The following is a 14,348-nucleotide window of genomic DNA, read 5'->3' as shown; positions in this document are numbered from 1 at the left end:
CATGCACAAGATCCCGAACACGGGTTTTCTTGGGAAACCCGTGTTACAGTTTAGGTTCAGGGGCTGTAAGAAAAGCACATTATTAAAAAAACATTATGATTATACTTACCGGTCCAGTGACATGTCTTGCAGAACCGCTATCTCCTAGCCGCTTCTGCTTCTGGGTCTGATAATTAACTTCCGGCGGTATTCACTGCACTGCAAATCACTCGGCAGTCTTCAACTTTTTTCGGCTGTGATCGCCGTGACGTCAGGCTTAGCCATGGAGTCCATTGAACTTTGACTGTCACTGTCAGTGTCAGCCTGCTTCTCGCTCTGTAGAGTCTCTAAATGAATATCGCCGAAAGTTAAAGATCAGACCCGGAAGCAGAAGCGGCTGGGAGACAGTGAGTCTGCAGGACGCGTTGCAGGACTGGTAAGTATAATGACAATATTTATTATTAACTATTTTTTTTAGTTTACAGCCCCCCGCCCCATCCCATAACTGTAAAGACCAAGCTCGGAGTTTGTGTTATCTCCGGTCCTGAACTTGGACTTTACAAAAAGTTCAGGTGAGTCTCCCGATCCCATGGGTTTGCCCATCACTAGTTGTCAGTAGTTTACAGAATAAAAGAACAATTTACATTTCACTCAAAAATATACCTATAAAGAGAAAAATAAAATAAAAAAAAAAAATGTTGCAGTGGCCTCTTAATTTTTGCCAGAGCTGTATGTGCAAATCCCTTTAAGTGCACTTTTTGTGCCAGGTAAGGCAGTAGGTATAAGTCCCAATGGAGATAAGGTCTTGTGGTGGCTGGCAGTGGACAGGGGTGTGTAACAAAGTCCAGGTTTGATCATATGACTTACATTAGTCAGTTTGAACTGGAACTAGGATTAAAGGAGGACATATCAGGAAAAAAAAATAACTTGTGAAAAAGCATTTCTTGTAAAAGGTCTGGGATCTAGTGTCAAAGTAACAAATATCACATGTACCCAAAAAACTGATTTCTAACTATTTTTAACTATAATTAGTATAGGTATACGTATTCATTAGTGTCATGGCAGCTGTATTAGAAGAGAGTACTATGATTCCAGTTTTGCCTCTTAGGATTACACATTTATTAAAGTTAAAAGTTTGTAAGGATTTAACTTTAATCTATTTCTCCTCTTTATCTCAACTATACTAAAATAAAAATATATTCATATGAAACTTGATTTACATTAAACGGTTTTCATCAAACTGTAATTTATGTGAACCACTGCCAGACCTTTTCTTCTGCGTGTCTCACTACTTTTCTAAAAATGTGAAAAAATTCTTTTAAATGTAGAAATATTTATACATAACTTTTAGAACTATACCATATGCTCTTTGCCATATGTCAGCTAATGTTTCAGTTCTTGCTTTGGTTCTAACCTTAGATTTTACTATAAAATATTACTTTTAATATATGCAAAGAGCATAAAATGTTTTAAAGCAAGTAATTAAAATGGGCTTCTCCTCGTTCGAATTGTGTAGTCTCACACGTTATTTACTGCTTGGGATTGCCATGTCTTTCATGAATATCAATGATTATGTGCATGCAATACATGATTTTTGTATTTTCATGTTACAGAGTATTACAGGTTCTATGGAGGAGGTAGCACATCATGTCATAACAAATTCTGTGCCATCCTTTTTGATAATACGCTTGTATACATCTATACAAACCAATCCATATAAAAGAAAGAGAAGTCTAATATTTAGCATAAAACAATAATATTATGCTTTATTCTTAGATTTAGTTGATATTGACATTGAAGTCTCTATTAGGCTTCACTAGAAGAAAAAGATCAGCAAAACACAATATTTTTTCCACTAGAATAATGGACTGCTTCACAAAGACCAATAGCCAATATTGTCTATCTTTGGGGATGGTGTGGAGCAGTAGTCACGGGCCAGGGGTTCAGCAGTTCTTTGGTGGTCCGCGTCCTAGTCACCTTCACAGAGCAAGGGGAAAGGGACTGGTCGTGGTGATCCTGGCTTTGTGTGTCGTCTTTTTGTGTGCAAGTCATATCTGTGATTAGACTATCCGGCAGAACAGGATCCTTTCTCTGGGTAGCCATTAACATAGACTTGGAATTCTATTTTAACGGTCTTTTACTAAAAGTTACGTACAGCACTTTCAACACATCAATACTGCAGGCACAACACTTGAACATGTTCTTTACAGTAATTTTTACTTCAAAGCACAGTTATTCCTGGTACTACAATTACAGTTCTTCCATCCTCCTACTTACTCTTTGGCACTACAATTTCACATGATAAAGTCATACAGTCCTCCTTAGCCAGGGTCTCATCCCAACCACAGTGACCCATTCTCTATAACATCGTATAACGTCGGACTCGCTGACCTGTTCACCCAGGTCTATGCCAGGTCTCTAATTGAGGACTTGTACCGCTGGAATCAGTGTACTGACAGAGGAACCATGGTATAGTTTGGGCCTGGAGCTCACAACTGCGAGATGGGGTGACCACTTCACATCTCCAACAGGAGTCCTTCTTGGGTGGTCTGTTCCCACTGTTGATCTGAGGGTTGATTGAAAGGTGCCAGAAACACTCACTTCGGCCCAAGGTATCTATCTGCCTTACACACTGATCCTACTCTACTTGCTATACTACCCACTAGTACAGCTTTCTACTCTCTAACCACTTCTCCTCTGTACTACTGACTAAATCAAGATGGAGTCAGCCTAAATCTTGCACTGGCTCCTCCTCCTCCTTTTAGCGACCCACAGAGCTGAAATGTTCCCTGACTATAGTCCTCCTGTCATAGCAGAATCTATTCTGTACACTAGTGAGCATTACCATAAACCTGCCACTAGATGGCCACACTTATACCCTATGAAGGAAAACATTACATTCATACACAGAGTTCACATCACTACTATACATTGCGATAGGTATCTTCAGGACCGAAGCATATAGCCACCTCCACCCTCTTACACATCCATCAATAAAGATTTTTAATTTCTATAAAAGAAAAACTGAGCTCTGAAGTTTAGTGTCAACGTAGCCTTATCTTTGTTTATGGTTGCACTTATAGTCAAATCTGTGATGCAGGGCTGGATATGTTACATGGCAGGTGTTAGTCGCTGGCGAGTGGCTCAGCAGTCCTTCCATGGTTTGCACTCCAGCCACCTCAGCAGAGGAAAGGGAAAGGGGTTGGTCCCACTGTTCCTCGCTTGGTGTGTGGTCTTCGTGTGTGCAAGCCATATCTGTGATTAAGCTATTGGGTACACCAGGATTCTTCCCTGGGGAGCCATTGACACAGACTTGGTATTCTTTTTTAATAAAGAATTCAATACATCGATACTGTAGGCACAACACTTGAACACGTTCTTTACAGGACGTTTGACTTTAAGGCATAGTTTTACTCTAGGCTGCACCATTATTGCTGGTACTACCATTACTGTTCATCCATCTGCCTCCTTCCTTTTGGAATCACAATTTCACACAATAAAGTTATATAGTCCTCCATGGCCAGGGTGTCATCCCACTGACAGGAAGCTGTTCTCTATAACGGTGTTGACTGCCATTGGACTCTTCTCTTCTACAGTGAATCTGCCTTTTTTTTAGTGTTTTTATAGTACAGGAAAGTTTTGAAAAATATAGACTTTTAGTCTGCACCAATAAAAGTTGGTCACAGAGGTGTGTGTAGACAAGAAAGTGATGCTGGGTTTTGTCACTGAGCATAAAAGGGCAAAATGTATGTTTCCTCTATAAGCACTTTCCATTATCTTTGGTGACGTCCTCAGCACCTAGTCTTCATGCCACCTAATAGCAATAGGGAGGAGGCCAACCAGAGGTTTTCTCGCTCTCTCCAAGGCCCTCATGGGCCTGCTTTGGATATCTTTATGCCATAAACTCCCAAGTCTAAACACAATCTCCTTATTGTTTTTTAAAAAATACCTAGTTCTTGCTCCTTCAAGATACAGAAGATTTTTCCTTTCTTCGAGATCTGGTTTTTCTTCTGCAGCAAGAATGGTTAAAAGCTGATCCTCTAAACCCAATGGAGTAATCATGAAATTGATCAGTGTCACCTATGAATGTGAAAGAGAAATTGGACAAGTAATTTTAGAGAAACATATTTATTAGCTATTCAGTATTAAATATCTATAGTATAACAAGCCACTATGTTATAAAGTTTAATATATTCAACAACTAGATATTCAGCATATTGAAGAATGTGCTTTATAACATTTACGATTCTGTCAAATGCATCTTGGCAACACACTTAACAATTCTGACTTTTATCAGTGAGCAGGTATGAGCAGCGCTGCAATTTGTAGTCTGTTGCTAAGGTGCATCTGACAGAATCTTAAATGTCATTCAGGATATCATGGGTATAATATTGCCTTATAATTAGTTTATATTGCACATTATAGAATCACTATAGTGTTTACAGTACCTAGCCTGCTTTTCTGTAACGTTTACAGTGCCTTGAAAAAGTATTCATATCTTGTAAACTTTTCACGATACACCTACAAACTTAATTATGTTTTATTGAGATTTTATGTAATATACCACCTCTAACTAGCAAGTATTTGTGAAGTGAAAAGGAAAAGATAAATGGTTTTCTAAATATAATAAAATATAAATCTGACAATTGTGACGTACATTTGTATTTTGCGCCCTGAGTTAATAATTTGTAGGCTCACCTTTTGCTGCAATTTATGCGGCAAGTCTTCTGGTGTATGTTTCTCTAGGAGGTGGCCAGATTACCCTACTCCTAAGGTGTTTATACATATAATGTCTGATGTATTTTATAGTGTGGGCATCATAATAGTCGTGTTTTATAAAATTACTAAGTGTTGCTAAGCCAGAACACTGGTGCAGTTGGCGCCATCTAGCAACTGAGAGTTTAAAGTATTTTATTGAAGATTGTGTTTTACTCTAATGTGTATTTTATAGTAATGTAAAGTACAATCCATTATGTGTGATTAATGTATTAACTGTAATGTAAAGTATAAGGATGTTAGGTGGATAAAGATTAGAGTAAGTGAAGGTTTTAGTATGTACAATGTAGTAGGTACTTCCCAGTTGCAGAGGGAATGGGGAACCAGGATGGGAGGAGTGACAGAGGGCCAGAGGGATGGCTGGTTAGACAAGCCTGAGAGAAGTTAGTTCTGAAATGGGGTTCCTGGTGTGCGGATGGTGCTTGGTAACTTGGGCTTATCGAGGAACAAGGAGGTATCCTCCAAGTGTCCAAAGTCTATGGCTCTCCTCAGGTCGGGCCTACTTAAGCCATCCAAGGCAGCATTTGGTCATGGGTAGCCATGGAGATGAGAACGAGGTTAAGTAAATCCTTAGGCTCAGCAACTGGAAGGCTAATTCCCAGTCATCGGTCTAGGGAAGAGGAAAGACCCTTGGGAACAGTGTCAGCAAAACAGGATAGGAATGGCCATGTCTGTTGAAGAGGTTTAAAACCAAATCATTTCATGTTGTGTTGTAATGAGGCTCTCTATGTGATGTGTTGCCCTGCCACATCTACGATGGTGAACAGCTGCGGGGAGTCAGACCCTCCCTTGAAAACAGAAGTGTCACACCCCCATCTGGGCAGATCACAGGTTCCATCAAGAAAAGTAGAATGGAGCCCTGTGGGCCGAGCGTTGGCACAGATTCTCAATGGGATTAAGTCTAGATATTTTGGCATTCATCAATACTGAATGAGAGAGAGTAGGGGAGGTAGAGAGAAAATGTTTGTAGTGAATGAAGTATGAGAGACAGTACTGCTGTGTCATGCCATATGTATGTTCCTACTGAGGCAATAAACGTAAAATAACAATATTGCTTTCTTCTGTTTGTGTGTGGAAAGAGCTCTGTGATCTGAAATGGCATTGATTGGCCACCATCTTTTATACTAGCTGTAATAGTGACCCATGGTTGGCTGTGCTAGACCATGTGATGTGATATCTGCAGTGCCTTATTGAGAAGCATGTGCAGCTGTATATGTCATCACTAGCCTACTCTGTGACTAATAAAAGGAATCTGTCAGCAAGTTTTTGCTACCTGATTTGGGAGCAGTATGTTGTAGGCAAAGTGATGCTGAATCCAATGATGTATCCCTTAGATTACTGGGTGCAGCTATTCCGACAGAATCAGAATATTTAGATTTTGTCAAGTAGCAGAGCTGAGTGAGCTTTCTTGCCAACACAAGGTTTTCAATAGAGATCGTACATTGACAGTGAGGTGCCAATCAGAGAAGGGTGCATGCCAGATTGCCGTTTGCTTGACTTTGTAGTCCGAGAAATAATAAGGGTTCTGCTGCGTAAACAAACATAGCAAATAAACAACAGATAGGACCTTGACAAGACAGGCATCCCTGAATTCTCTGTTAACCCTTGCAGAATGCTGGCTTCAGCTTACAAAGCAAATACCTGCTGACAGATTCCCTTTAAGCAATGTGTGAAATGGCTTGTTTTTGTTCGATCTGGGCAATTTGAATTTCAAACTGTTTACATTTTTGGAGCACCTAAAAATTTCAGGAAATTTGACAAGAATTTGATTCATTGTGGATGAATCTAATCATCTCCAATATTTATACGTATCATTATGGATTTTGTTTATTTCTTCTTATATCATGTTCTGTCTGTATTTATTTTATGAGATTTACACTGACCTTTAGATTCCAAACCAAATTCTCTAACATACAACTAAATATATCTGAATATTCCACTGAATTTATAACCGAACGTGGATAAACATTTGAGTCTGTTACACTTTATGCACACTTACTGTACAATGCCTTCTTGTGATTTAATATGGTAAAGGGAACTTGTCACTAGATTTATGCTGCCACACGCAGAATGAATTAGAGCCTGGGTGCACGATTGCAGCTAGGTACCTCTTTTAAAACTACGCTCAATGCTGGAGAAAAGAAGGGGTTAAAGTTGTGCTGTTGCCAAAGGATTCTAAAAAAATTATTGATTTAATGAAAGATTATTTTATTCCATAGGTCTATGCATTTAGACTACAAAAATCCGAAAAATCAACAATACATTTTTTTCTGATTTTTGTGGTCCTGAAGAAGATGTCCTCACCTCGAAATGCATAGACCTATGGAATAAAATAATCTTTCATTAAATCAACAATTTTTTTGCATCCTTTGGTGACATCATGGTGTTAACCCCTTCTACTGTCCAGCATTGAAGACATCTACACGTGGGGCTGTAGCATCCACCTATTATCTGTGTGCTTTTTATGTTGGTTGTGACTTTCACAAATACACTAGGTGAGTGTACAGTAACATTTTTATTTTAATATCTGGTAAGACACTATTTTGCGCTCTCTTTCTCTTAGTTTTTCTTTTAAAACTATGGTATGTCTTCTCTAAAACCCTCTGGTGTTTCAGAGAAGACATAACCTAGTTTACAAGCTGGCGAGAGACTATAGGGAGAGATCTGACTAGTCTGATACGGCTATTGCCTGGCTTTTATAAGCTACATTCAGGTGATTAACCGGTCTCTTCCTATAATCAAGGCCAAAAGTTTTGGCACCCTTGAAATGGTTCCAGAAAATGAAGTATTTCTTCCAGAAAATTATTGCAGTTACACACATTTTGGTGTATACATGTTTATTTCCTTTGAAAACTGAGAGAAAAAGGCAAATTGGACATAATTTCACTCACAATTCTTAAATTCGACTAAATTGTTGGCACCCTCAACTTAAGATTTGGCTGCAGATGTTTTGAAATAAATAACTGCAATTAATTGCTTCCTATAGCCATCAATAAGAGTCTTACATCTTCCAAATGGACCACTCTTCTTTTGCAAACTGCTCCAGGTCTCTCATATTTGATGGCTGCCTTCTCCCAACTGCAATTTTAAGATCTCTCCACAGGTATTCATTGAAATTTAGATTCGGACTCATTGCTGGCCAATTGAAAATTCTCCAGTGCTTTCCATGCATTTTTGGTTGCTTCTTGACATATGTTTGGGGTCATTGTCCTGTTGGAAGACCCATGATGCAATCCCAGCTTTCTGACACTGGGCATTACATTGTGACCCAAAATCCTTTGGTAATCTTGAAATCAGATTTCATGATGCCTGTCACACAGTGCCAATTGCAGCAAAACAATCCTAAGACATCTTTGAACCTCTGCCATATGTGACTGTAGGTACTGTGTTCTTTTCTTTTGTAGACTTCATTTCGTTTTTGGTAAACAGTAGAATGACATGCTTTACCAAAAATCTTTATCTTGATTTCATCTATCTATAAGAGGCTTATCCAGAAGGATTTTGGCTAGTCAAGTGCATTTTGGCAAACTCCATTCTAGCTTTTTTATGTCTGTGCCATAGTGTTTCATTTAATTCTAAAGTTGATAGATAGTTCATGCTGACACTGATGCTCCCTGAGCCTGCAGGACAGCTTGAATTTCTTTCAAACTTGATTGGGGCTGCTTATCCATCATTCAGACTTTCCTTCTTTACAACTTTTCATCAATTCTTTTCTGCTATCCAGGTCCAAGGATATTAGCTACAGTCCGATGAGTTATAAACTTCTTGTTTATGTTGCACATTGTGGACAAAGGAACATCAAGATCTTTGAAGGTGGATTGCTACCACTCAGATTGATGATATTTTTCAAGAATTTTGGTTCCTAGGTCCTCAAACTATTCTCTTCTCCACATTCTTTTCTCCATGCTTATTGTGGCAGACACACAATGGAAAGAGTGAGTCACCTTCTCCCCTTTTAATTTAGTTTCAGGTGTAATTTTCATATTGCCTACACTTTTTATTTGCTTCAGGTGAGTTTGAACAATCACATGCTTGAAAAAAGTTTTGGAAATTTTGGAAAAGGGCCATCAATTTTGTCAGGCCCATTTTGGGGATTTTGTGTGAAATTATGTCCAATTTGCCTTTTTTTTCCTCTGTTTTTATTTGTATTGCTCCAATACACACAAAATAAACAAACATGTGTGTGACAAAGCATGTAATTGCAATACATTTCTTTTTGAAATACTTGATTTTCTGGAACAATTTCAAGGGTGTCAACACTTTCAGTTATGACTGGAAGAACACACATTGGAGATACCTATCAATAAACTGAAGCATTCCAAATCGCATTCCACTCAGACCCATATTACTCTATGGGGCTGTTCCCATCTGCGATTTTTTTCTCAGACCTAATCGGACCGAGAAAACAATCACAGCATGCTGCAGGTGTAATCTGATCCGTGTTCACTCACACCGATACAAGTCTATGGGTGTGGGTGAAACATCGCTCTGCACTCGGATGACACTGGAGTGCAGTGCGATAATTACATCAGCTGATAATGGAGGAGATGAGGAGATTAGTCCCTCCCTCTCCTCTGCAGCTGTGATCCGATTGTAGGATTGGATCAAAGTATAATGACACTCGGCTTACACTCACAGCAGAGCAGGAGCCAAGGGTCATTAGCATATCACATCTGATGCTCTCTTATAGGATACCATACACTCCTGTCCACAGGAGATTAAACCTGCGGATTTATCTGGGGAAAATCCGTAGATTTTCTGGATTTAACAGATAAATCCGCAGGTTTTAGCATGCATAGACACTCCCCATGTTATCCTATATGACATGGGGAGTGCTGTGTCCATGCTACGGATATGTACCGCTGCGGATGTCCCGCAGCCGCACGTAATTGCATGTCAATTCTTTCTGCGGAATTACCTGCCGAAATCCCGGCTCTCCACTATGGAGATAGGGCCGGGACTTCCGCAGGTAATCCGCATGAATGTCCGCAGGTTTACCAAAGCTATTTCACTGTACTACTGCAGCTACTAATAGCTGCGGATTCCGGCGGGCAGTTGTGGGAAATCTGCGGCTGTACCTGCGGATATATCCACAGGTACAAACTCCCGTGGGCACATAGCCTAAAGGGTGCTTTACACGCTGCGACATCGCTAACGATATATCGTCGGGGTCACGTCGTTAATGATGCACATCCGGCGCCGTTAGCGACATTGCAGTGTGTGACACCAATGACCGATGATCAACGAGCGCAAAAACGTGAAAAATCGTTGCTCCTTGACACGTCATTCATTTCCTTAATAACGTTGTTGCTGCAGGCATGATGTTGTTCGTCGTTCCTGCGGCAGCACACATCACTATGTGTGACACCGCAGGAACGATGAACATCTCCTTACCTGCGTCCACCGGCAATGAGGAAGGAAGGAGGTGGGCGGCATGTTCCGGCCGCTCATCTCCACCCCTCCGCTTCTATTGGCCGGCCGCTTAGTGACGTCGCAGTGACGTCGCTATGATGCCGAACACACCTCCCCCTTGAAGGAGGGATTGTTCGGCGGTAGCAAAGATGTCGCTGACAAGATATGTGCATGTGACGCTGCCGTAGCACCAATTGTCGCACGTACGACGTGGGCGGGTCCTATCGCTAGCGATGTCGCAGCGTGTAAAGCACCCTTTAGTCTCCAACCAGCTCTTCAAATAATGTTTTGTCTGAAAAGTGGTAGCATTTCAGAGAAAGACATACTTGACTGGCTTGTGGTTTGGGCAGCTTTAATGTGACAGGTTCCCTTTAATGATTTTAATATCATGTAAATCCTTGTAATATTTTTCTAAATAGGATCAATGATAAGAAAAGGATAAACTAGGATATGTAAAAGCTATTACCCATAAAACCACAAGCTTAAAGCTTTGCATCTCAAGTTGAGATGGGGTCCAATCTCTGGGACCACTGATAATCCTGAAAATAAAGGGAAGAAGCTTGTTTCACAATACTTAATGTGCTGGGAACGGTAATATAATTTCCATTAAAATGAATGGGACTTTGTTGCATTTCTCTGCACACTCTTTGGACTAGATCAGGGATTTATAAAGACAAATAGTGGAGGAACCTGTAGTAATGTTATATGCTGCATGGCCTCTAGGGGTCTCACTACTTTTATGTGTGCACCACAGGGAAGTGGGAACTCACTGGTATGGCAGATATGATGCAGGCAATAGACAGGTGTAATGGCTGACCCTTGTAAGGCTGGGGCCACACGAGCTCTACTGCGAGTGCATCGCATGTTATTTGTCTCCTGCTCTGCTGGAGTGTAAGCCGAGTGTCATGCCACTGTGATGCGATCCTGCGATCACAGTACAGTTGCGGAGGACAGGGCGGGCGCTGTGGAGGAGAGAGAGGGATTAATCTCCCTATCCCATCCATTGTTAGCTGATGCGTATATTACACTGCAATTTAATGTAATGTCAGTGCAGTGCGATGTTTATCTCGCACTCATAGACTTGTATGGGTGCGAGTGAACATGAATTGGATTCCACCCGCAGCATGCTGCGATTGTTTTCTCGGTCCTATTAGGGCTGAGAAATAAAATTGCTCATGGGAGCAATATTGGTCAGAGTGGAATGCGATTTTTTAACACATTCCACTCGCTCCGTATTACTTGCTGCGTGTCCTTAGCCTAATAAAGAGCCTGAAGATAGCCACTGAGTGTGATTCTTGAGAGATGCAACAAACAGAACAGAGCCATTTAGTCTAAAAATTACTTATCAGGGCATGATTTAATGATCTTTGATAACGTAGCTACTGAACTACCGTACTAGAGAAGGTAAGATTTCCAGGCACAGATATAAAGTATGTATATTATTCTACAGTTTTTCAATTGATGGGTCTAATTTTTCTGTAAATACTCTTTACCTACATTCCATAATGAGTACCTTGCAGTCAATTAGGTAAAATATTATAGCGTATATTCATAATATTTTACGCTGTTCAACAATACAGTACAGCTTTTTAATGTGTATCCACGCAAGACAAAATATCTAGTCCTTGGTAAATGATCATGTTTTCGCTGTATTATCTGCTAAAAGAAGCAGCTAGCTGTGAAAAGCAATACAGCTCTAAAATCTAATTAGGAAAAAAACCCTCCTCTCACATCCTGTCGGTGCTATTGCACAGCTGTATTATTTTGACATCCACATAAATAGGAGAATAATACTATTAGAAATGGGAAAACAATTCCACAGTCCAATTATAACTTCACAGTACTTCATTCATTATCCCCAATGTATTTGCATTTCCACCAATTTTACTAATTCCTATAATTTCCTTGTTCAGTGGATAGCAGGAGGAAAACATACTTTGACAGACACTTCAGGAAGGTAATGAGGATTTCGAAGGCGGGTGGTCATATAGAGTTTAAAATCCCTGCTGTAATGAATAACAGACTCCCCGAGCCGGATATATTCCACTCCATTCTGTTTAAATGTCTGTCTCAGCAGTACGGGCTCCAAGATTGGATCAAGCTCTTCTTTGATATTTTCTATTAAGACAGGTGTCCCAAACTAAGAAAATAAAATAAGACATTTTAAAAGAAGGAAAAAAAAAATTCAATCAACCCAGGCATATAAACAAAGAATTGCCGAATTAAGTCAGGGAAATGCTGTCAGCCATAATGTGATGTAGTTTATGTGTTACAGCCTGGATGCCATGGGAATCTGAGTGACAGATTTGTTAAGCGAATACGAAATTGGAGAGCTTTACGTTATTTATTTCCTGAGCTCCGATCCCGTAACATTTCCATTTGCTATGCCACTAGCATTACTGTATAGAAAAAAAAGAGAAAAAGCTCTATATTAAAGTAGGTGATATAACTATGAATTGAATATGTGCAGAGAGCTGCAAGCTGTCAAAGTGCTTAATATGAGAGATTTGTCAGCTGTTTGCTTTATCGATTCCCCTTGAACAGAATGTCGCTGGTGGCCTTTGCTTTATTCCTGTAGAGGTCATGTGGTTTAAAAGTACCAGAATAAATTCTTGCAGCGGGAGTAATGTTAATGAGTGTAAGGTCACAACAATCAGATGCAGCACACTAATAAAGCACTGACAACACTGGAAAAAATGAGCAAAAAACCCCCTCATATACTGTATATAATGAAAGCCATGGATTTTTATTTACTAATAAGAGACACAAAGATACATTTACTTTTATACAAACAGCTTAGAGTACCGATGGTACTCACCGATATGTTATCAAATTATAATTAATGTTTTCTGTTTATTTAATTGAATAAATTGCACATATCTTTGAAAAGCAACTCAGTAAGGGCTCATTCACAAGTAGGGCCCCATACTGGCAAAATGTTTGGGCTCCCTTGAGACTCCGCCCAGACTCCTATCCAGCTCTGTCTCTACCCCTGAAACCTTCCACAGTCTAAAGTGGGCTTTACACGCTGCGACATCGCTAATGCGGAGTCGTTGGGGTCACGGATTTTGTGACGCACATCCGGCCGCATTAGCGATGCCGTTGCGTGTGACACCGATAAGCGATTTTGCATCGTTGCAAAACCGTGCAAAATCGCTAATCGGTGACACGGGGGTCCATTCTCAATTATCGTTACTGCAGCAGTAACGAGGTTGTTCTTCGTTCCTGCGGCAGCACACATCGCTGCGTGTGACGCCGCAGGAGCGATGAAGCTCTCCCTACCTGCCTCCCGGCCGCTATGAGGAAGGAAGGAGGTGGGCGGGATGTTACGTCCCGCTCATCTCCGCCCCTCCGCTGCTATTGGGCGGCGGTTCAGTGACGTTTCAGTGACGTCGCTGTGACGCCGCACGGACCGCCCCCTTAGAAAGGAGGCGGTTCGCCCGTCACAGCGACGTCGCCGGACAGGTAAGTATGTGTGACGGCTCTGGGCGATGTTGTGCGGCACGGGCAGCGATATGCCCGTGTCGCGCAACAGATGGGGGCGGGTACCCACACTAGCGATATCGGGACCGATATCGCAGTGTGTAAAGTAGCCTTTACCACCACTCTTGGGAAACTGCATATATACACACACACACACACACACACAGTCGTAGGCAAAAGTGTTAGCATCCTTGAAGTTGTTCCAGAAAATGAAGTATTTCCCCTTATAAAATGAATAATACGCTCCCTTCACTGCCCCTCTCCAAAATACACCCGCTACACCGCTCATCTCGATAATGCACCCCCTACAACACCCCTATCCACCATAAAAAAAAAAATCTTTATTTTTATATAGCGCTAACATATTCCGCAGCGCTTTACATACATCAGGAACACTGTCCCCATAGGGGCTCACAATCTAAATTCCCTATCTGTATGTTTTTGGAGTATCTGTATGATACCATAGTATCTCTCCCACACTGCCTCATGTATGATATCTCCTACATACACTGCCTCTATGTATAATATACCCCCCCACACTGCTCCTCTGTATAATATTCCCCCCCACACACACACTGCCCTTCTGTATAATATCCTCTTGGTATATATGTCCCCCTCCTGCCCCCATACTGGTATATATGATCCCAGCCTGGTTTATTTGTGCCCTTCTTAGCATATATGGAAAAGAGTTATTTCGG

The 14,348-nt window shown here is 40.8% G+C and overlaps 1 protein-coding gene across 1 annotated transcript in view; it reads right to left on the bottom strand.

Moving 5' to 3' along the window:
* LOC142302376 (dynein axonemal heavy chain 3-like) overlaps positions 1 to 14,348 on the bottom strand; it is a 2,626,214-nt gene that overhangs the window by 335,793 nt on the left and 2,276,073 nt on the right. Inside the window, exons 62-63 of the mRNA XM_075343433.1 lie at positions 12,104 to 12,307; positions 3,929 to 4,059 (exon numbers count right to left, since the gene is read on the bottom strand). Coding sequence (XP_075199548.1) covers positions 3,929 to 4,059; positions 12,104 to 12,307 — 335 coding nt within the window. The remainder of the gene's footprint in view (positions 1 to 3,928; positions 4,060 to 12,103; positions 12,308 to 14,348) is intronic.

This window comes from Anomaloglossus baeobatrachus, chromosome 4, assembly GCF_048569485.1.
Source record: "Anomaloglossus baeobatrachus isolate aAnoBae1 chromosome 4, aAnoBae1.hap1, whole genome shotgun sequence".
Taxonomy (NCBI): domain Eukaryota; kingdom Metazoa; phylum Chordata; class Amphibia; order Anura; family Aromobatidae; genus Anomaloglossus; species Anomaloglossus baeobatrachus.
This window is presented reverse-complemented; position numbering and strand designations above follow the sequence as displayed.